The 24808-nt window shown below is 33.1% G+C and overlaps 2 protein-coding genes and 1 long non-coding RNA gene across 4 annotated transcripts in view; all 3 read right to left on the bottom strand.

The window, feature by feature from the left end:
* The window catches only part of LOC123268155 (diacylglycerol O-acyltransferase 1), a 246513-nt gene extending 223035 nt beyond the window's left edge, over positions 1-23478 (bottom strand). Inside the window, exon 1 of the mRNA XM_044733045.1 lies at positions 22987-23478. Coding sequence (XP_044588980.1) covers positions 22987-23102 — 116 coding nt within the window. The 5' untranslated portion in view covers positions 23103-23478. The remainder of the gene's footprint in view (positions 1-22986) is intronic.
* LOC123268166 lies at positions 3560-18229 on the bottom strand. The gene is made up of 3 exons (XR_006510185.1): positions 18219-18229; positions 16135-16141; positions 3560-3817 (listed from the first exon to the last, which is right to left on the bottom strand). It is a non-coding gene; the product is annotated as an uncharacterized LOC123268166 (long non-coding RNA).
* On the bottom strand, positions 3823-11959 carry LOC123268156 (dorsal-ventral patterning protein tolloid-like). 2 transcript variants are annotated; one of them, XM_044733047.1, is made up of 5 exons: positions 11459-11959; positions 11192-11370; positions 10891-11109; positions 4650-4868; positions 3823-4538 (listed from the first exon to the last, which is right to left on the bottom strand). In XM_044733047.1, exons 1-3 carry the CDS (start codon positions 11812-11814, stop codon positions 11054-11056), a joined length of 591 nt encoding a protein of 196 aa, XP_044588982.1. In that variant the 5' UTR covers positions 11815-11959; the 3' UTR covers positions 3823-4538; positions 4650-4868; positions 10891-11053. The 2 variants fall into 2 exon arrangements, with proteins under 2 accessions (XP_044588982.1, XP_044588981.1); XM_044733046.1 differs by having other exon boundaries at positions 11459-11953.
* Positions 23479-24808: the final 1330 nt, after the last annotated feature.

Below are 24808 nucleotides of genomic sequence, written 5' to 3' on the forward strand. Positions count from 1 at the left end.
TAACCTAAGACATTTTATTGTAACAAATGAATTTGTTAACATAGGGATAACAAATTAAATATTAAAATAACAAAATTTAGGTTATAACAAGTCATTGATATGTTATAACAACAAAACAGTTTTGTTACCATAGCAAAATCTTAAAGTTGATTCGACAAAATACTTGGTTGGTATTTAGTTAATATAACAAATTTTGTTGTTGAAACAGCAAAATTATTCTATTAAAATAACAAAGAGAATTTGTTGGAGTAACAAAGATAATTTGTTGAAGTAATAAAGAGAATTTGTAATATTAACAAAGAGAATTTTTTGGAATAACAAATAAATTTGTTACAGTACATTTTATAAGAATACTTTTAAAAATATGCTATAATCAGCTATAGCTGATTTGGAAAATATTTTGGTAACAAATTAGTTTTGTTATTGCAACACAATCATTTTGTTACAGCTACAAAGTCATTTTGTAACAGCAACAAAATGATTTTGTTAGAGCAACAAATTGATTTTGTGATTTCACAAACTGGTTTGTTAGTACAACTTGAAACATTTTGTTAATGCAACTGATAGATTTGTTGCTATAACTACACTCATTTGTTACCACTACATATTTTTTGACATATCAACCGTGAAAGTTAGATTTTCGAGCAACACACAGAGGGTGCAAAGAATACTATTTCTAGCAATCTATAGTTTAGTTAATTTAACTTGCACTAGTATCGAAAAGTAACTTCTCTCTCTCTATTTGTATCTACATTTCTGCACGACTACGCAAAAATACGCCATAGATGAGTCGAATTATCTTTTAGTTTGACAAACTCCGCTGGGTGGAGTAAAAATCGCAAAAAGAATCTTAGTGACAGTTGAATCTTGTAAACAACTTCAACATATACGTACGTTTAATCCATCGCTATTTAATCTCGTGTGACATAATTCTTGTGCCTTTAAATAAAATAAACAGTAATTGAACATTCTTGACTGTTCTCCCAAATCCAACTTCCGCAATTGATATGACAAAAAATTATGTTCGATACTTTATGCTCAAAGATAGGGACCCTGACAAACTTGAAGTGAAGGCACACGTTTGAAGCTATGGATACATTCTCATCAAGATCTCGTACTATATCTGGACTCGCTACGCTCGTCCGGATAAATAACTCGGTCTTGATAATAATGCGCCCATAGCCTCAAACTTGTGACGTCACTTCAAGCCGTCAAAATCTCTACCTTTGCGCATATGTATCGAAAATAACTATTTCAGTTATCCCGTCTTTTGTTATTTCAACAAAATCGTTTTTATGAGTGCGTAGTGATTAGGAGGAAAAATAAATTTATTAGATTTTATAAGACTCATCCAACCGAAAAGGATTACCTAATATGGGAATCTACGTTCTCAAGTACAAATACCATATTTGCCCTACCGGCGTTCCCATTTGGTTTAATTTACATAAGGTCAGATTTATCTGCATCTAGTATATATACCTACGTGCGGAACTTACAGATCTTGAGAGTATTTGAATGGTTAATTAAGGATCAAGGGATTTATACTATTTAGATAGTAGATTTAATTTAATTATAGAACTATGACAAGTTTAAAATTGAATTTCTGTGTTATCAACATTTTATCAGAAATAAATTTGCTTGAATAAAGAATAAAATTAATCATTTTTAATTTTCATTAACTCTAATATCAGAAAATTTTTTAAAGTTCATCGAAAACTAAATATTCGAAAAAGATTTTTTGTTTTGAAATGATATAATACTAGTGGACCCGACAGACGTTGTCCTACACACACGTCTTAAATTTAGAAATTTTAAGCTTATTTGAATAAGCTGTTACAGTTTAGACCTTTTTGATAAAAATTATTATCTAAACTTTATTACAATGTAATATTTCAATTAGTAGGTGATTGATTTTACCACAATAACACAAAATTTTCTTGAATCTGATCGCAGCGCCTGCTATCGGATCACACTGAAATTAAAATAAAATATTTTGGAATATTCGATATTGCGATCACCGTGCTGTCTGCCAGATCTAATGTAAAACATTCTAAGATCAACATCAATTTATAAATAGGAATATTTATAAATAAAAAAATCAACTGAATTAGTTATTTTCGATACATATGCGCAAAGGTAGGGGTTTTGACGGAAAAGCGTAGCGAGTCCGGATATAGTACGAGGTCTTGATGAGAATGTATCCATAGCTTCAAACGTGTGCTTTCACTTCAAGTTTATCAGGGTCCCTATCTTTGAGCATAAAGTTTTGAACATAATTTTTTGTCATATCAATTGCGGAATTTGGATTTGGGAAAACAGTCAAGAATGTTCAATTACTGTTTATTTTATTTAAAGGCACAAGAATTATGTCACACGAGATTAAATAGCGATGGATTAAACGTACGTATATGTTGAAGTTGTTTACAAGATTCAACTGTCGCTGAGATTCTTATTGTGATTTTTACTCCACCCAGCGGACATTTGTCAAATTAAAAGATAATTGGACTCATCTATAGCGCATGTTAGCGTAGTCGTGCAGAAATGTAAAGACAGATAGAGAGAGAGAAGTTACTTTTCGATACTAGTGCGAGCTAAATTAACTAAACTATAGATTACCAGAAATAGTATTCTTTACGCCCTGTGTGTTGCTCGAAAATCCAACTTTCGCGTTTGATATGTCAAAAAAATATTTTCCCGTGGACTGAATTGTGAACCATTCTCAAATCCACCTGAAGACACACAAAAAGTTTCATTGAAAGCGGTCCAGCCGTTTAGGAGAAGTTCAGTGACAAATACACGCACAGAAAAAATATATACATATAATATATATATATATATATATATATATATATATATATATATATATATATATAAATATATATATAGATTTCAAGAGAACAATAATATAAATTTTCTGACTATGTTGTAAAAATTGAAATTTATAAGAATTTTCTTGTCAGAAAAGTACCATTGTAATTTCAGGTAACTAATATGTTATTATTAGTAAATGAAACTGATTCTTACTAGACTCGATTTATTATTACATTGTTGAAAAAAAAAATTTGAAAAACGGTTCAAACAGTTTTGAGATCATCAAGCTCTTCAAAAACACAACTTCCATCATGTGTGTCTTACATGATAGAATTAATGTAGTCAACAATAGGTAGTTGTTCAATGTGATCCATCACCCAGACACACCAGATGTAAAAAAATTGCAAAAATATTATTTTTAAATCTATTTACGTCACACCGTCATTATTATAGACTACCCAATATTTGCATTACCCCCCACCTAGGCGTGAAAACATGCAGATGCCCTCACAGGACCCAGTTAGTGACCATACTGACAGCTAATCACCCTAAGAGAAAGGGAAGGGAGGCTAGACAGTCTAGACAAGACTTGACTGTCTAGACACTGTCTCGCAGGTTGTGCCCCATATTACTATCGTTTATTTCCATGGTTAAGAAAAATTGATCGTAGAATAATTTATATGGAGTGGATGTAAAATTTTAAATGAAAAATTGCCATTGGGTTTAATAGATTGAAGCCAATACAGCAAAATAATTTGATTTTCATTTTATTACATGAAGCATTGATGCTTCATTATAAAAACTAACAAATTTATGAATATAACAATTTAGCGAAAAATTGATCAAATTTCGCTACTACCCATTAATAGTGAAATTTATTAGAAGTATCTATTGGGACATTCGATTTTTGTAAAGAAAAAAAAATTTTATTTTTACAGTCATATCATAGATTGCACATAATTATTTGGGAAATACAAAGCAATTATATACTGATTTCTTAAGTTTTCTTAAAAATAAATTAGTTTACCTCTTGATGCTTTAGAAGCTTTTTCAAAAGATCGGCTAAGTAAAAATTTGTTGAAGGTCAGTCGAGGTTATTAAAAATTATTAAAATCTTCTTAAATTGGATCAACCTGGTCTTGAAGGATAATAAAACAATGTATAATCATAGAAGATTCAAAAAACGGATGTCGGGTTTTGCTGCGCTATCGTATAACTTATACTTCAGAATCATAGTTTATAAGATCACCCATCTAAGGGTATTGCAAACAAAGTTGCTGAAAATCCTGAATAATTGATCATTCTGTCACTAGAAAAGTCAACCAATAATTTGTTATCAGTTGAATTAATTTGCCACGAATCGCGTTTACCACAGTACACTCCAATGATTTTTGAGTTATAATCAATACCATCCTTACTCATAAGAAAATCAATGCAGCTGTCATACAATTCAAGCTCAAAATAGTGAATTTTCATCGCTATGCGATGATTATTTGGTGCAGTAAATTTCCAAGTGCATCGTCGACTTAGTGGATACGCATCTGGAAAATTAGTTGATTCCAGGTTGAAAGGAGTATTTAACTTGATGTCGAAAATTCCGCCACATGTAATATTATAGTGAGCTGTGAAACCTATGGAAGGATTACTTGTCGTTGCTTTCACGTATGTCACGAATAAAACATTATTGGTCTTGATGCTGATGGATGAAAAATTTCCGCAGTATCGGCCTGCAACAGAATTAGACGATTTATGATTCTAATCCATATATTAGAGATATGTTTGCCTTGAATATGCAGACATTATACTAGCACTATTATTGCTTCATTGAGAGGAATTACTTAAGACAGTGCTATGAGGCGGATAACCAGTTCTTATTTCTAAAAATTCATCTGTGCAGTTAGGATTCTGGAAAATTCTTAACGTAGGTATTACAAGTTCGATTCTTTCACCCTTTGAAGCTTTGATTCTCCATTTGCAGTTTTTCATTTGAATTGAATTGCTTGAATGCGTTGAGGGACCGAATGAACCAGAAATCCCGTAGAAGATTCCTCCACATTCTAAATGAAACAGTAAAAACTCATTACTAAAATTTATTATTTTTATTGATCGAGTTACAATGAATTTCATGATTGATAAGTTGTGTTTATTACAAAATACACTATTCTTGAGCTCAAAATACTCGAAAAGTATTCTATCTCAAAATCATCATCTTTCCGAAATCGTAAATACTACTTTTAAACATTTACACAAACAGCTCTTTGTGCCCGAAAATCCAGTAGTTGTATTAGAAGAGAAATTTTTTTGAAAATCTAGAATTTTGATATCTCCGGAACTAATCGACTGGATTCGATTTTATTTGCAGTTTTCAACGCGATTTTTTATCCTAAAAAGATCACTCATTCGTTACTTACAATCTGATGGGAAATTTCAAAGTTATGTATAGAAACCACTTCTTTTTAAAATTTTTTAAAGATAACTTTTGACTTGATTTACCCATTTTAATACGATCGATGCAATGACTTGAATTTGAAAAAAAAAAAAAAAAAAAAAACTTTTTCGGAATTTTCATTTTTGAATTTTCTCACAATCTATCAGGACGAATTGGTTCAAATTCAACTTCCAAAAGTAATGAGAGGCTTGCGCACACACACACACACACACACACACACACACACACACACACACTCGGGGCAGAAGAGATACTGCTACCGGGCGCGTCTCCCCGAGCGGATGGGAGAACGCTCGCTGTCCTTGGATGACACTTAATCTCTTAGTTGATGAGGTACAGCGGGTAGGAGCCAAGCAAAATAACCAAACAAAATAAGCTCCCGTGGACAAAACTCCCCTTTAATGGGTTGGTCACACTAACTGACCTAGCAAGACGATTGGTTCCTGCTGTAACTCACTGGGAGTGTCCGGAACCTGTATCGTAGTTTCCGACGATGCAGGCCACGGCTGATGTGAGCTTGCTCTGCCGAGGTGAAAGTTGCAGCAGTGGATCAGGAGCCAGCCACTTCGGGCCTTGATCAGGAAGTACGCAGTGAGTGTTAGAGATCGGAATCTTCACCGCTCCGAGCGAGTCTAGTCCGTCCGTGTATTCCGGGACTGGCTAAGTGTCGGCTAGGCCTCAGGGAACTGGGGTAGGAGTACTATCTCCGAGGGTACACCCGTTCCTAGTTATGGCAACCCGCTCCACTCCGTACGATGCGCTGGTAAATCAAAAAAGTATGAGTACGTTACAGGAAACAAACATGAATAGAAACGGGCTTCATGCTCAACAAGCAGCGATTGAAGCAAGCGCTGACATGAAGAGAACGCAAGCGTTGGAGCGCCTTGAGAAGCTGACCATTGAGCTGCAAGAGTTTGTCCAAACTAAGGTCAATATCCACAAGGAGATAAAGACCAAGACAACCGGTGTAGTCAATGCTCTTGGAAGATTCAAGAAACTGAACGAAGAATGGCGCTCATCATTACACCGCACCCCTTGTGCTACATCGGAGAGAAACAGTCAAGTGGTTGTTGAAGAAGCGATGGACACTGGAGCCGAAGGTGACGGAGAATCAGTCGCTGAAGAAGAAAGTGAAACTATCACAACGGCAGAGACTGAATCCTTTGACCAAGACGGCCGCATCCTGAGGAAGTTGAAAAGAAAAATTCGTTCTCCCGAAGGCGGAGCTTTTCATACTCCCAAGAAGCTGAAAGACGTTGGACCTGGTCATCCCATCAAGAAGCAGGAAGTGGTTAAGGATCTTCCACAAAACTCTTGTGAACAGAACAAGAAGCCAGGCTGGGAAAAGGTGCAGTCCAGAAAGGACAAGAAGAAGGAGCGCAAGAAACTGCTCCCAGAAAAACCTCTGGTGCCTCCACCGAAGCCGAACCAGAAGCCAAGAAGAACAGCAACGAGACCGGAGGCACTTATTATCCGTCCAGCGAACAAAGATAAGTATTCTGAAATACTTACACGGATCAAGGCGGACGTTCGCCCAGATCAGGTCCGCAACACAGTCGAGAAGATACGCAGGACCGCGACAGGGAACATTCTCATCACGCTGTCGAAAGGCAGTAGTGATAGAGGTAAAGACCTGCAGAAGACTATCGCGGGAATACTTAAGGAGGACGCAAATGTCATTAGTACAGGACCTGAAGAAGACCTGGAAATTCGCGATATTGACGATACTACAACTAAAGATGACATTCTAACAGCTTTACAAGAGGCAGCTGGAAACGATTGTGGTATAACAGTAGAGGCCATTAAAATTCGTAAGGTCTTACGTAGCAGAACACAAATTGCGTCGGTGACTCTGGCAGCAACGGTAGCGCAGAAAGTGGTAGGAGAACACGATAAGATTAGGATCGGCTGGACCAATTGTCGTATTAGAACAGTACTAAGACCAGTCCGATGTTATAAATGCTGGCATTTTGGACACCGTGCGGTTCAGTGCACAAGTAAAGTCGACCGCTCCAAACTTTGCATTAAATGTGGAGAAGAGGGACACAAAATCGCCGAATGTAATAAGCCTGCTAAATGCGCACTGTGTGCGGATCAATCCGGTACAGAGAATAACGCCCATCATGCCGGCACAAGCAGATGCCCAGTATACCAAGAGGCACTCAAGAAGATAACTGATAAACGAAAATGAGAATACTGCAGCTAAACATCAATCACTGTGAAGCGGCACATGATTTGCTCATGCAGACAGTACGTGAACAGAAGCTTGACCTTGTGCTTATATCGGAACCGTATAAACACCTCGGCGGCCAACCATGGGAAACTGACTGCACCAAAAAAGCTGTCATATGGTCCTGTCGCAAGCTCCCCTTCCAGAGTGTCGTTAACAATGGCAGCGCCGGCTTTGTAGCAGCATCGGTAGATGGCATCCGCTTTACAGCTGCTACACACCACCTAGCCTCACTATTGTTGAATTCATGGACTTTCTGGATCGACTGACGGAGGACGCGAAGCAGTACTACCCAGTGGCAATAGCTGGAGACTTCAACGCCTGGGCAGTGGAATGGGGCAGCAAACACACCAACGCTCGAGGTAAAGAACTACTGGAAGCTTTTTCTACGTTAGATGTAGTATTGTTAAACAACGGCGATGCGCCGACGTACACTAAAGGAGACGCAAGTTCTATTGTGGATCTTACTTTTGTCAGCAGCAGCCTCATCAGAGGAAACTACGACTGGAAGGTGATGGAGATCTACACGGCCAGCGATCACAATGCGATTCTCTGGGAAGTATCAAAGGACCAGAATCCTAGAAGACCGGCTAAGAAACTTGACATCGTTGGGTGGAAGGTGAAATCCTTTGACCCAGGTGCTCTAGTAGCTGCCCTAAATAGTGAACCGCTTACTACTGGATCTGCAGAAGAAATGACCAAGGACTTGATGAAGAGAGTGACCCAGGCTTGCGACACCTGCATGCCTCGTAAACGGGGCATGAACCAAAGACCTTCGGTGCACTGGTGGAACGAACACATCAGCTTCCTACGGAAAGAGTGTCTCAAGAAAAGAAGAATATCTCAGCGTGGTTATCGGCGGCCTGACTCAGCGGAACTAGTCGCAGAATACAAGAAAGCTCGTCGAGACTTAAACAAAGCCATCAAGGATAGCAAGAAGAACTGCTGGAAAGAGCTAGTCAACGAGGTGGACAAAGACTTGTGGGGCAGACCTTACAAGGTAGTCATGGCAAACTTGAAATACCAGCCAATGCCGTCTCCTACGTGTCCTCAACTCCTACAGAAGATCGTGACTGCACTGTTTCCACGACAGCGCGTCTTCAACTACCTGTTGACACAAGACGAACTGAATGATATCCCACCTGTGACGAAAGAAGAACTGATGGAAGCTTGTAACCGCGTCGGGAATAATAAAGCGCCGGGATTGGACGGAATCCCTACTATTGCCTTGAAAACATCTATTAAAGCAGCGCCAGCGTTATTCCTCGATGTCTACAACATCTGCTTGAAGAAAGGGATTTTTCCTCGGAAGTGGAAACAACAACGGCTGGTACTACTTCCTAAAGGAAAAAAGCCACCGGAAGAACCGTCATCTTATCGTCCACTCTGCATGTTGGATACAGCCGGTAAGATACTCGAACGTATAATCCACCAAAGGATAGAAGCAGTTGTCGATCCACTATTAGCAGACAATCAGTACGGATTTCGAAAAGGACGATCAACCCTGGACGCAATCAACCTGGTTGTCGGTATAGCCAAAGACGCAATCGCCGGTACCAGATGGAAGGGTGGAACGAAGAAATATTGTCTGGTGGCAACCCTAGACATCAAAAATGCCTTCAACTCCGCCAACTGGGATCGCATCATGCAAGCTCTTCAAGAGATGAACGTACCAGGATATCTACGAAGGATAGTCGCTAGCTACTTCACGAATAGAGTCCTTAGATATGACACGAAGAATGGTCCAAAGGAGTATGATGTTACTGGAGGCGTCCCGCAGGGTTCTGTTCTCGGTCCACTTCTCTGGAATATCATGTACAACGGATTGCTGAGACTGAAACTACCAAGAAATGTCAAACTGGTAGCGTACGCGGACGACGTAGCCGTAGTAATCGTCGCCAAGCATATTGATGAGATAAATCATATGTTCACGATCACCTTTGAGCGAATTAACCAGTGGATGGACACAGTAAACCTACAACTGGCTAAACAGAAGACCGAGGCTGTACTTATCACTAGCAGAAAAGTGGTGGAAACGATCAATTTAAACGTCGGAGACCAAGAAATCACATCCCAACCATTCATTCGATATCTGGGAGTGATGCTCGATTCCCGACTTAACTTCAAACAACAAGTTGAACACGTGACCGCCAAAGCATCAGCAGTATTGGCTAACCTAGTACGATTGATGCCCAACATCGGTGGCCCGAAGCAGACAAGGAGGTTATTGCTATCATCAGTAGTTACATCGGTCCTCACGTATGGGATATCCATTTGGTCCGACGCACTTGAGACCCAAGAATCATGGAGGAAAGCATGTCCGGTTTACCGACTGAGCGCGCTAAGAGTAGCCAGCGCCTTCCGAACAATATCAGAGGAAGCAGTGTGCGTCATTTCTGGAACTCTGCCGCTTAGAGTCTTAGCTAAAGAAAGACGGGCCCTTTACCATCGAAAGAGGTCAACTACACTGAGCGCTGAAGAACTAAGAACAGAAGAACGGCAGCACAGCATCTCGCGATGGCAACTTGAGTGGGACGCCGCAGCAAAAGGAAGATGGACACACCGCCTCATACCAAAGATCGACGTTTGGCTGAGCCGAAACCATGGTGAAGTCAACTATTACCTAACGCAGATGTTGTCAGGACATGGGTGCTTTCGAGAGTATCTGCACCGCTTTAAGCACGACGATTCTCCGGAGTGCCCGTCTTGTCCAGGGGTTATTGAGGACGCAAGGCACGTTTTCTTTGTGTGTCCACGTTTCGATCCTCAGCGTGAGGAGTTAGAGAGGATCCTGAACTGGAGAATCCAACCAGAGACAATAGTAGATGCAATGTTGTCGAATCAAACTGCTTGGAACGCTACAAGCACTTTTGCCACAGAAGTGCTTACAGAGCTGCGTTCCATTGAAAGAAAAAGAGCAAATGACAGAAACTAGAAGGAAGGAAAAATAACACCTTAGCCACCAGAAGGAATAGCGGTAGCTGGATCCTCCCCTCACGAAGTAATGCCTGACGGCGGTTTCCATGAGGGATTAGAGGAAAGAAGAAAAGGGGTTTAGGGTTTAGTGGGTAGGGGCGTTAGGGTCGAGTTTTAGTATGACACTGCGTCGAGTCGCCACATATCCAGGCCAAACAACTATGCCTGAAATCCGTAAGAAGGATTCCCCCCCCCTAAGATAAAAACACACACACACACACACACACACACACAGAGCCGCACCTACAAAATTCATGACTTTCTCGTAAAAATAGTCAGAGCAGCAACCAAAGATTTAACAATGAGAATCTAATGAAAAATACAATATTCGAAAATCAAGTCGATAACGAACTTCCCAATTTTTGAAAATCATTGATTTTTAAAGCAGAAAATTAAAAACTTTATCAAAATAGATCACACTTACTGGGACAACTGTTTAACATATTTGCAGTCGATATATCACCCTCGCTTAGTTTGATGTTTGTTCCAAGAGATAAATTTTTTTGTTTTGGTAATAGGGTTTCCAAAGGCCAATAAATTGAGAATGCATCACTGGGATAGTGCATGACTGAATGATAGTCGTAGGTTTAGTTGAATGTTTGTACATCATGAGGTGATCCTTTTTCAAATTCACTAAAAAATTCTGTTTAGAAGCCAACAAGTAATTTTAACTTAGTGTTATATTAATTATCAAAAATAATTTTTGGATAAGTGTATACACTGATCTTCTGGTATATTTTCATAAATGACATCAATAAACATGTCACGATCAGGACGAATATGTTCATGCTCCAATCCAATCGCGTGTCCTAGCTCATGCAGAACTATCGGAAATTCATCACATCCATCTGCGAAGCTCAGTATTACTTTATTCTCGAAAATTGGTTCCACCATAAGACAACATCTAGAACAAATTATTTTATTTAATTGTAAATAAAATATATAACACTAACGTATGATGTTTCAAAACTCATTTAAAAACATATTCATACCTGCAACTTGCTTTGGTGATTGCCAAATACTTGGATCTACCTTCAGGAACTGTCTCTATGAATGTAATACATGTCGACTTCTCCCATACACGGATTGCTTCTTTTATTAATTTACGTTGGTAACCACTAAACACATCATCAATTATAAAAGGAATAACACCTTGATCCCACAAGCGATCTTTGCTTTTCGTTGCAACTGTTCTCCGTATTCTCTCGAACAGCTCAATATATTCAGATTTCGTTACATTATTTTCAACATGTTTCGAGTTTTCATGAACTATATGTGAGTTAATCACAATAATCATCGATAGTATTAATATCAAGCGAATTGCTATCAAATGAAGCAGTAGTTTCATTTCGAAAATATTTTTAATATTCTATTGAATTGTTGTGACTTGTACTTTCTTCTTTGAGTGTTAGAAGTATCTCTCTAATGTTATTATAATCGATGATATTTTGATAGTCACGTGCGTTAATACTTAACGACTTATATTGACTAAATACAAAAAACGCAGTCGAGATTTTATATCTAAATTGATTTGTCAATTACTGAATAGTTTCAATTCTATAAGCAATTCGACGTGTCATTATTGTTATTTTAACGTCTTATCGTAAACCTATACATCTACTTTAAGTTACTAACTAGAAATTTGAATAGCGCGCTACGCGCGCGCCTAAATTTTAACCAATAATGAATCCTGGCCCGTTTTTTGCGAGTTTCGACCTTTGACTAACTTCAAGACTCATCTATTTTATAATATAGGATAAACAAGTGATATCGTTTGATAATCTGACTACTGAAATTCTCCATTAATGACACGTCCGAATGTCGAAATATTTTTTTGGAAACTACCGATCATCGTTAAAAAATTGTGAAATCTCAAATGCTCACATAAACGGCTTATAAAAAATTTTTGTTATTAAAGTTGTGCAAAAAAAAAATTTACGCAACTAATGAGACAATGATTTGTGATGATCGCTTTAATAAAAAAATCAGTAAAATGGTTGATCCTACAAGCCATCTCTGCAAATTCTAACTGATTTTAAATGCAAAACGCTCTAAATTTAACCTGTAACAACGTTTCTGAGCTCTTCGAGCACAAACGTCTAGTCTGTATTTAATAAAAAAAATTTTTTCAGAATATTTAAATTACAATAACTTTTGGACAAATCATCCGATTTTATAACGCTTGGCGGCATGTAGCGTGGTTAAGGATATTCATCGGCAAGAAAAAGACACCAATAGGTTATGGCTATTGGTTTCTTTCTCACGCGCTAGATCTGCTTCTCTTTACAGACTATCGCTCAATTACTTCCACTCACGTAAAATATCGAAAGTCACTAACTTCAAATATTTTTTATAAAAAAATGAATACCGCTCGATTATGTTATTTTTGATAAAAAATACTTTTTATATCTTCAATTAATGATTCTCAATTTTTTAAAACAATCCTAAGAAAAATACGATTGATATTTAATAGAACATTCGCTTGAACGTCGGTCAGCATAGGGTTTGTATATAAAACATACAAATTTTGAATGCTAATATTTCAAAATTTAGTGCCGCAAGGACTATTTAAAAAAATTCCTGCTTATAGAGAATACTTATGAGTATAAATACTCAAAATTTTAAAAAAATTTTTAAGAAAACAGTTTTTTCTCGGAACGTCCTTGAGAAAGCTTTACCAAAATTCTTAGAAAATTAGAAAAACTCGAATTTTTTTATATTAACCCGTGAAAAAATTTTCTGATCAGACTATATCAGGCCTGATATAAACCGTCCATATCAGGCCTGATATGGAAATTGGCCATATCAGACTATATGTGCCTTGATATAAGTATATCAGACTATGTATCCGCCCGGGTAAAAAAAATTATATATCATTATAATACATAATTATGAATGAAAAATGGCCCTATATAATTATGTATAATTAGGTATAATTATATATAATTATTTCCATAGGAAAAAAAAAATCGGCGCGAGTGGGAATCGAACCGTGGACCTACCGCTTGAAAGACTTATTTACTACCCGCTTACCTGAGAGACTTACTTGGAAAACAAAGTTTATTATAACTACAAGTAATGCAAATCGTATACATGATCGATTCGTAGTGAACAAAATTTTTTATCTAATTTATTAATTATTAATTGTCAATATTTATATATAATAATGGTATCTATATGTAGATTTATAAAATTATCTATGTATACATGAAATCGCAAAAATGATTCTACGATATATTGTTAAGGTACTTCGTTGCTTTAGAATTTATAATTTTTTTGAAATTGAAAAAATAATTGAGGTAAAATCAGAATTGAAAGCTTAAATTTTGATGGAATTATTTGTTTAGTATATGGAACTATATATTGCTGGAGGACCTGGCTAACAATTTTTGAACTTGACAAAACTAATAATTTTTGTGAAATTAAATTTTTTTTTAAGTTCCTATTATTTCATCCGAAAAATACTATATATTAAAAGATTGTTAATCATTGGAGTAACAGACTCTTAGATAGAAAAAGAGAATGTTTTATGGTAATCACAAAATACCCACTGGAGTAAAAAAAATCCGAACAAAAACAGTTTCACTGTAAAAAAATCGCGCCAAGTCCACGTTCATAAGACTATTAAGAAAAAAAAATTTGTTTTTTTCTTTACAAAAATATATAAAATAAAAAAATTAAAAAATCTAAGTAACCGATATGATTGTTTATGATTTTCGGAAATTAAAAAAAAAATTTGTTATAAATTTAAAAATTAAGAAAAAAAGTTTGGAACGTATTTAGTGTGCGCGGTTGCAAAATTTAAAAAAATTGAAATACACAATGACGCACACCAAGTACGTTCCAAAATTTTTTTCTTAATTTTTAAATTTATAACAAAATTTTTTTTAATTTCCGAAAATCATAAACAATCATATCGGTTACTTGATTTTTATTTTTATTTTATATATTTTTGTAAAGAAAAACAAATTTTTTTTCTTAATAGTCTTATGAACGTGGACTTGGCGCGATTTTTTTACAGTGAAACTGTTTTTGTTCGGATTTTAGTATTTTTTGTAATTATAATAAAAATTTACAATTGGTACCAACTTAATTAAATCTCGCGTTGGTTGCATTTTTTATAGCAAACTATCCCCTTGAAACTACAGTTTATGTAAAAATAATTCCAGCGCACCCTGGCGGGCGTAGATGCAAGCTGTGAAATATCTATTTTTATCTGTAGTTTCCCATCTAATGAAGGATTACTATGCATTCTCGAATTATTTAGTCTGTGGCAGATCACTTTGCCCATCGAAAAAAAAGTCAGGATCAAAATTTTTGCGTTGCTATAGTTTGTGCTGATTAAATTTAATAATTTCAAGTAGATTAATTGTTATAAGTGAATATAATTAATTAATAACAGTCAAATAAAGTATGAATTACTGTTATAATATACAATTTAGGAAAAAAAAGTACCGTAGAATTAAATAAAATTTTGCAACCTCAAAATACCGTTCTGCTTACAGTAAACACAGTCGGTAGTTTGGCACCCCATTTACAGGAGATTTGAACGGAACTTGGCGCCAGATTCTACCGAATCTGTGGATTATATAGAATTCTATATGATTCATATAGAATTCTATATGAATTATATATGCATCTATATAATTATAAATGAATTACATATGCTTCTATATAATTAGATATGAATCATATATAATGATATATAGTTTTTTTTACTCGGGTATACTTTATATGAGTACATAAGACTACTTATGTGCTGGTAAGGGTATGAGTATATCAGACTATATGAATCCATATCAAGTTATATCAACCCTGATCAGGGATTTTTTTTTCAAGTTTATCAAAGTATATTTAACTTTATAAGGTTATATCAGGGCATATCAGGACCTATTAAAAAATAATGTAAAATTAGATATGAGCATATCAAACTATATCAAGTCTGATATAGACATATCAAATTGATAAGGCTTGATCAGGTCTGATATGGCCAATTTTCATATCAGGCTATATCAGGACATATCAAAAATTAAATATGGACATATCAGATCATATCAGGCCAGATATGAACATATCAAAAATTTTTATATGGCCTTATCAGCTCATATCAAGCCTGATCAGAATATTTTTTCACGGTAATTGCATATTAATTGCTAATATCCTTTATTATCGGCGCAACTCGACATATATTAATAGTTAAGATACTGATACTTGAAAAAAGAGATGAAATTCCTAAATTTAATCATATGGTATTTATATTTAACAATATATTTTCGATAAAATTATTTTATTTTATTGTTAATCCGTAAATTTCTAAATACAAAGTTAGAATAATCATGTTACAGTAATTATTACTCAAGCTTCGTTCTCAGAATTACTCTGTAGTACCGTTCATGTACGCTATTCACACCACATATTTTAGCCTAAACAAAAGCAAAACGTCATCTTAGCAGCTGCCTTGTTTATTAGTCAATACGTTTTTTGTGCGCTTTAAGTAAACAACTAATTTTATTAATCTTGATTATTTTTACATTTTAAAATGAATAATAAACGTAAAAACGAAAGCAGTCTTTCTCTTGACGAACTTGAGAAGAAGCTCAAGAAATATCAAGAATTAATTGATATAAAAAAAGCATCAAAGAAGTCAAATGACTTTTCTGGCAATAACTCTTTTTCTGAGGTTAATTATTTATGTTTTTAACATATTTTTTGGGCAACAAATCTTCATTGATTTTGTTGTACCTTTCTTGACTGGGTTAAGAATTAAAATTTGTGATGTTGGATTTCGTAATCCTTTCTTTCACTTTTGCATCAGGAAATTTATTATTTTATTTCCTGGTCGCTTTTCTTAACCTAGCTCTTTTTGCTCTCGCAGACTCTAATGATGACGACCAAGAGCAATCTAACCTCTGTGATCCTGATACCGAAAACGTCCGACCAAACGTTTTTAAGGTGTCAGACGAGTCTGTTGAGGCGCAGGGTTCTGAAGATCCCATCCTCAGTGATTCTATTTATGTGTTGTATCAACTTTAGAGTTTTATTTAAAAAAAACTTCTTTACTGGTTAAAAATCCAGTTAATTTGTTTTTAACAACTGTGAATATAAGAATGCGTCAAAAGACACTGTGAGTAGATGAATTTGAGTTTTTTTTTTTTTTTACAAGGCTGTATTCGTAATAATTTTTCTTCAAATAGTTTAAGACATGCGTTAACTTCTTCTGCCCTTAAAAAAAGAGGTAGATTTAAAAATTATTAAAAATTTAACTGGTTGGTCGGAAAATTCAAAGACTTTTGAAAGATTTTATAATCGACCGGTCACCTCTGATAAAAATGTATTTGCAAATTGAATTTTGACTTGATAATTAAAAATTTATATTAATGATTAAAAAAAAAATAATAATAATAAATGAATAATTCCATACTCTTATTACTTTTAGATAAAGTCTATTTCAATATTAATCATATTGTTGATAATGTTCATTGTTGCTCTGAACATCTACAGAATGATCCTGAGAACGAAGCTTGAGTTATAATTTCATTTCCACCCTGTGATCTCTTCACTTTACAGAACTTAGCTGAACTAAATGACTAATAAACAAGGCAGTTGCTAAGATGACGTTTTGCTTTTGTTTAGGCTAAAATATGTGGTGTGAATAGCGTACATGAACGGTACTACAGAGTGATCTCTTCGAACGAAGCTATCGTTATAATTAATATTGCATTGAATCTTCTTTCATCATTTCCTTGTCTCCAATAAGGGAAGTTAATAATTCCGAGTTCAACGATGGTTCTGCATTAGGACGAATCTTAAAAATTAATTAATATATTATACTAAAAATTAAATTTATTTTAGTAACCTCAAAAATATCACACGTAACATGAAAAATGTATTTTTTATTTTTTATAAATTAACGTTAGGGTAAATGTACCAGTAGTTGACCGATTAAGGATTTTTAGGATTTCAATTGATCATAATTTAATTATTATACGCTAAAAAAAAAAAATTTAAGTTTATTCAAACTTTAAGTATTCAAGTTTTTGATATGTGATGTTATTTATTCGAATTATTTATAAAATTACATATAAATTCACATTTAAATGCAGGTAAGATAAAAACACCAGTAGTTGACCGGCTTGATTCAGTAAATTGACCGGAGTGTTCCAGTAGTTGACCGATTATCAAACATTGGTTATTTTGTAAATTTTAATTAGTTTTTTATGTTTAATGTATAATGTTTTTATGCTTATTTATTTAAATTAGATTTGTATTATTAGCAAACAAAATTCGTTTAGTTTAGAACAAAACTAATAATAATAAAAAAGTAACAGATTAGTAAATTAAACTTCGATTCAATAATGACAAAAGCAAAACATTTTTTTGAGGTACACGTATGCAATTATTAAAAATAATAACTATTATGTAAAATAAACTATTAATTACTATAAATTTATGTCTATATATTTCTAATATCAACAAAAAAATTCATATTTAAACTTGTTACACTGATAGAAGGATTTGTTTATATTTAATGATGTTTGTTAATATCATAGGGTTTAATAAATATTTATTAACAGTTTATAAATTATTTATTAAATACGATTTATTAACTATTAATAAATATTCATTAATGTTTAATGAATATTTGTTAACTTTTAACGAATATTTATTTAAAATCAAAAGCAAAAATAGCAATTTTCTTTTGACACTTTTTATAACCCTACAGCTGGAATACATGATAATAATTCAATTCACTAAATAAATTAACGTTTTTAATATTTTTAAATATAAAAGATAATTATGAGCTAATTTGTGATAAAATTTGGTATGTTACAATAAACATTATTATCAAATAATATAGTTAATGTAAATAATTTGTAAAGATGATTTTTGTTTATAAGCAATCTTCATAACATATGACATTGCAAGCGAAACACAAATTCACTCAACAAAATATTTATTAACTGTTAATAAATATAGGTTAAATATAAATAAATACTTATTAACTATTAATAAATGTACTCTTTTCTCCTGAATAACTTAAATTATTAATAGCTAATACATCCTTCTATCAGTGTACAAATTTAAACTTGACTCAACAATCATATTATTTAAAACACATTAAACAATATAAGCATAAATACTTCTTTATTACTAATAATTTAATAATTATAAATTATTTTAAATAACAACACTTATGTAAACATGAAATTATCACGTAAACATATTTATATTTTTATTTTATATAGGATAGAAACTTACAACTGTGCATGCGGTCAACTACTGATATTTTGAAAAATAGCAGGTTTCAATAGATGACCGAAGTCATTTATTGATGGTACAACGGTGTTTTATTGTGCCAGTATCTGACCGGTCGATGAATTGGTATTTATTTGATTGTTTTTGTCAAATCTTATTAAAAGATTTGTTAAGAAACTATTAAAGACTACTTCAGAATTTAATTTGGCAAGATTAACCTAATAGAAACTTTTTTGTTAACTAAAACATGTAGTCGCCTCTCGGATACTCTACCATAGTAATTGACCGATTTTAGTCAGATGATGCGATGAAAAATTTTCATAAATTATTTTCGATGTTCTAAAAATTAAATAATATTTGGAATACCTATTCATTGTAATGATTATAAGTTCAACAATAGTTAAAAATAAATTTCAGGGTCATAAAAATGCAGTTAATAATAATTTGATAGCAGTAATAATTTGATAGCAGTTATTTTTTAACTACTGTGAAATAATGTCCACTATTACAGCGGGCAGAAAAAAAATTAAAAAAATAAAAAACATTAAAAATAAATTGATTAAAAAATATTATGTTGTTAAAAAAAATTAAATATGACGCATAAACTTTTGTTCTATTTATATGAGCTAAAATTTTTAAAAATATTGCGAAAATTCATGAATTAAATGGAAAAATTTTAAAAAGTTACTAAAAAATTATTGAAATTAGAAAGCATTGGGGTTCGAATACGAATTTTTTTTAAACGGTTAGAGTAATCAATTAAACACATCCCTGCAACTTCCCGCTAATTCCATACCTGGACGCTTAAAATTGCATTTATGCCGTTTTTGGGCTCTTCAAGCTCAAAAATACGGTTTATGTGTTGTTTTGAGCTCTCCGAGCTATGCTTTTGAGCTCTTTGAGCTCAAAAGTTTAATAGAAGTTTGATAAAACAGTATTTTTTGAGTTTTCAAACCGCAATAACTTTTGAATGAATGAACCGATTTTCTTGCGGTTGGCAGCATTCGACGCAATTTTTTAAGCCTCATGAAGAATCTTTAAGTTTGAATTAATCAAACGAGAAATTTCGGAGTAATTCCGAAAAAACATTATTTTGGGTTTTCTTTCTTGCACGATATCTCTCGAACAAATCAACCAATTTTGACCGGATTAGCGGTGATCGACGTGTTTTTTCAAAGTTAAGAGCTGATTAGTTTTTGAAGTTGATCGATAAAGCCGTTCGAAAGTTATTCCAAAAAAACCACCTTTGAAAAAATTTTTTTTACAGTTTTTTTTAGATTTTTCGAAATCTATCGGTCCGAATCGGTCCAAATTCCATTCAAAAGTTATGAAAGGTTTACATACTTACATATACACACACACACACACACACACACACACACACACACACACACACACACATACAGACATACACGGAAAAAAGTAAACTGTAATATTCACTCGGATTCCGGTTAATTTTTATAGTTTCAAACAGTAAAGCGGACATCGGGGTGGCAAAAATATAAATATTACAGAACTTAATGTATAAAGTATAAAAGCCACAATTTATAATTTAATATCTAAAATAGGTGATTAGTAGCTGTCACTATAGTAAATAACGACTTTTTCATCTTAAAAAATTACAGTTTCAAACAGTAAAAATTGCCATTTCAATATATAGTCCACATTATGAGGAGAAGGGGAACTCAGATGAAAGAGAAGGGGATCTCACTCTGGGAGAATTCAACATTTGAAACAGTAAAAATTATACTTTTAAAATATACATTTTACCAGTTCAAGCAAGTCAATAATTACAGTTTGATTTTTAGCGTTGCGTTTAAAATTTATCATTTTACTGTGTAAATATTGACGTTGCTTGTATTAAAAATTTACTAACTTTATTTTATACTTTTTACATATCATAAGATCATTTTTTAAGTACGAAATGATATATATCAAAGTCTGAATTCTTAATTATTATACTTTAACATTTTAGACATTTACATAGCGAATATTACTGTTTGAAATAGTATTTTCTTCCATTTAAAGAGTAAATTGTAACGTTTAAATGGTAAATATTATATAGTGAATAGTAAAATCACGATTTTACTATTTGAAATGGTAATTTTTAGCAGTTGATCATTACTTATTATAAATCGACTGTTATTTATTACAGTTTACTTTTTTCCGCGTAGTGACACCCTCGCGGGGATAGTCAGAGAAGCTTCCTGTGACCTTCAAACGTTGAGATCTGATGAAAACTCGATTTTTGTAAAACGGGGTAAAACCAATAACTTCCCGATTTTTGAAAATCTGAGATTTTCTTAGTGGGAAGTTAAAAATTTAGAGGAAATCAATGCTTCATTTTTAGGTGAGGAATATGTCAACCAGTCGATTGGTGATAAAAAAAAAAAATTAGGAAAACGGTTGACCCTGGAAGCCATCTCTGCAATTTCCCGCTATTTTCGTAATTAAGCGCTCAAAAATGTAATTTTCGTGTAGTTTTGAGCTCTACGAGCTCAAAAATATGGTAGAAGTTTATTAAAACACTATTTTTTGAATTTTCAAACCGCAATAACTTTTGAATGAATGAACTGATTTCCACGCGGTTGGCGGCATTCGACGCAGTTTTTCGAATTCTATGATATATTTTCAAACACAAATTGATCAGACCGGAAATTTCGGTGTAATTCGAAAAAAAAACACTTTTTTTCGATTTCTTTCGTCAACGATAACTCACGAACGAATTAACTGATTTTGACCGGCTTAGTGGCGATCGACGTGGTTTTTCGATGTTAAGAGCTGATTAGTTTTTGGAATTGATCGGTTAAGCCGTTTGAAAGTTATTAAAAAAAAACCACATTTGAAAAAAAATTTTTTCGCAGTTTTTTTAAGATTTCTCAAAATCTATCGGTCCGAATCGGTCCAACTTGTATTCAAAATCTAAGTTCAGTTAACCTCTTTTGATTGGCACCAACCGTGATTAAATCGGTCAAGCCGTTCAAAAGTTATGAGAGGTTTACATACATCCATACATACACACACACACACACACACACACACACACACACACGCACACACACATACATACATACATACATACATATAGACACCATCGCGGGAATAGTCAGAGAAGCTTCCTAAGACCTCAAGACGTCGAGATCTGATGAAAACTTGATTTCCGAAAAACGGGGTGAAAACAATAACTTCCCGATTTTTGAAAATTTTCAATTTTCTTAGCGGGAAGTTAAAATTATGCGCCTTTTTACCTTTTGGCACGCGATATTTTATATAAATAAGATCTTATTAAAAAACCTCAACTCTATGGGTAGATTTAATATAAAGAAATTGTTTTTTCAGCGTACTAAAATGTTTCTAAATTTAAAAATTTTTTTACAATCTATAGGGTAAAAGACCCCATTAGTGGCGGGGACCCCATTACTGACACTTTCTTTGATATTGGTACTTATTCAATTAATGAAATCATTAATTTTAATAATGAATATATTATTTATAATCTTTAAAACCTTTAGATCAAAAAAATTTTTAATTTTTCTTACAATTAGAACATTTTTTCATTGAAAGAAAAAGTGCCACTAATAGGGGTTAAAGGTGCCACTAATGGGGTCTTTTACCTTATTTCACAATTCATATTTTGCGCTTGTTCTTTTCAATCTATCGCTCGTATTTATTTTACCAAGACCCGCAAAATTGCCACAACTAAACCCTGCCTTACCAACCTCATATCAACATCAAATGACAATCACAATGAAAAATAAAGCAATCATCATAAACATCATAAAGTGAAAGTAAACCGCATGTCATACTATTACATCATCCAAATGTAAGTTAATTAATACTAATAAATATCCAACAATCATTGCCCGCCGCGCATGCGCAAATTATACCCAATCTATTCTGTTCACATGCTCTTTCTCTCTCCCACACTTGAAAAACTTTACACACATATTGTGACGTGCAGACGTCCAAAGTCGCTCATAACATAATCTATCATGTAGCATGTGTGTACTATGTAACAAAAATTCCTCTTACTCGCAAAATGAATTCCAATGTTAATAATTTTTTTTATCTACCGATAATTAACGTTCTATTTTTTTATCTCTTACGTTATAATTTTTTATCAAATCTCCGTGACAAAAAAAGATAATACGTGTTTATGTAATATTAAAAAAAAAAGTTGTCATTGATCAAAGGCTAGAATTAAATTACAGGAAGTAAAAAGCTAAATTCAATTTTGTTTATCAATAAAATTATTTAAACTCACGGTTTATCAGGCTGAGATTTGCGGACCATGTAATCCATCCGTTGAATTTCTTCGGCTCTGGTAACACTTTTAGTACGCCTTAACCTAACTTTAGACTCATGATCGCTTTCTGGCATTTTGGTACTTTATTTATAAATAATTAAAAAAACTAACAACAATAAATTGTAAACCCGCGAAAACTTTAAGAAAAAAACACTTCGAAAAACGATGACACTTTTGTTTACAGTTGTTGCAATGTAGAGAGTAAACAACAACAAAGAGAAAATGTCAGTGGATGCTTGAAAAATGTATAGTTTTAACAAAATAATAGAAGACTTTGTCTTTGTAATCTGATATGCGTGTTCAATTATCTGATTTTTCTATACGAGAATTTTAATATTTTTTACGCTTTGAAAAGTGGATCTCACGGATACACATTACGTGTTTGATTACACGTGCGCGGATTCAAGTTATATTGTGTTGGGGGCCAGAGAACCGCTGATACTGTTGAGAATACGATCACAGCGCAACGGTGTATTGGGGATTTTTTTACTTGGATTTATGGCGGCGCTCGGCAAAAATGAACTTTGACATGATAAAATATAATATCGTTATTGTTGTTATTGTTATTGGAATTGTTTTACTTGGACATTTATAATTATTTGGGTTGATTATATTTTATTTAAAAAAACAGTTTGATTTTTATTTTGATGGAAAAATAATTATTTTGATATTGGGCGGCTTGAAAAGATGTTTTAAATTTAAAAAAATCATTTTATTTTTTTTAAATTAAATATTTTGTAGAAAATTATTTGAAAAAGGAACATTTTAATGAAATGGGTTTATTTAGATAAATTTTTAGTCTTTTTTATAATTAAATAAAAAAACTTAATAAAATGTGGGTACATAGAAAATTAAAAAAAAAAAAAAAAAAACAAAAAGCCATAAAAAAAATTTCTTATAAAATAATATTACAGCCTATAATTCTAAAACAACTGCAACAGTAAAACTGTTTCTTTGAACGAACTCTAAAATGAGTAATATTGAAACTATTACTACTTTTAAGGAGGTCCTTTCGCCATCAATGTTAAATAAAAAATTAGATTATGCATAAAATTAAGTTTTATCTAATAGTTAAAGTCCTTATTTATTTACTAGTGAAGTTTAATTTATTCTTCGCCGTGGAAATTTTTGAAAAAAAAATTTCTAAAAATGTTAGTATTTTTTCCGGGTCTTACGAGAAAGTCAGACATTAACAACTTTCTCGAATTATGGCTATAACCACCGATTAGATGGGGTAAAAAAAACTCAAAATAAGATTTTCGAAATATTCAGGTTTGATTTTTTGCAATAAAATATATAGGTTGCCGTGGAATTTATGAAGAAATTAAAATTATAAAATCACAGAAAATTTTTGAGTAACCTACATTTAAATGGCGTCAGAACATTTGGCAACATTGCGTAGCGCGCGAGCTTCAGACCATTCAATAAATTCAAACTAAACTTTAACGCACTTATGTTTTTCATTTATACTTATTAATTAATTTATTGTTAACAAATTTTCATATTTCATAATTGAAAAATAAAACAATAATTTAAAAATACTAGCATTCTTACCATAAGACATTAGAATGTTATGGTTTTATGACTAAACATTTTTAATTAATTTATTTATTTACACTGACTGCAAAAACTTAAACATGATTAAGGTTATATTGTGCAAATGAAAATGTAAACAAACGAAATATAGCGTTGCCAAATCACGGACAGGTTACTAACAGCTGATTTACAAGAGTCAAATTAATTTTTGTGTTTAATTATTTTTTTTTTTAATTTTCAAAAT

The sequence above is a fragment of the Cotesia glomerata genome, linkage group LG6, assembly GCF_020080835.1.
Source record: "Cotesia glomerata isolate CgM1 linkage group LG6, MPM_Cglom_v2.3, whole genome shotgun sequence".
In the NCBI taxonomy this organism is placed as follows: Eukaryota; Metazoa; Arthropoda; class Insecta; order Hymenoptera; family Braconidae; genus Cotesia; species Cotesia glomerata.

Bases quoted from the DNA above. Each gene is read 5' to 3' on its own strand.
- LOC123268156 (XM_044733046.1), bottom strand. From the start codon at position 11,032: ATGCACTATCCCAGTGATGCATTCTCAATTTATTGGCCTTTGGAAACC. The intron at 4,869-10,890 runs GTAAGTGTGATC...TGTTTCATTTAG, and splicing joins TATGTTAAACAGTTGTCCCA to AATGTGGAGGAATCTTCTAC. The intron at 4,539-4,649 runs GTAATTCCTCTC...ATTCTGTTGCAG, and splicing joins GCCTCATAGCACTGTCTTAA to GCCGATACTGCGGAAATTTT.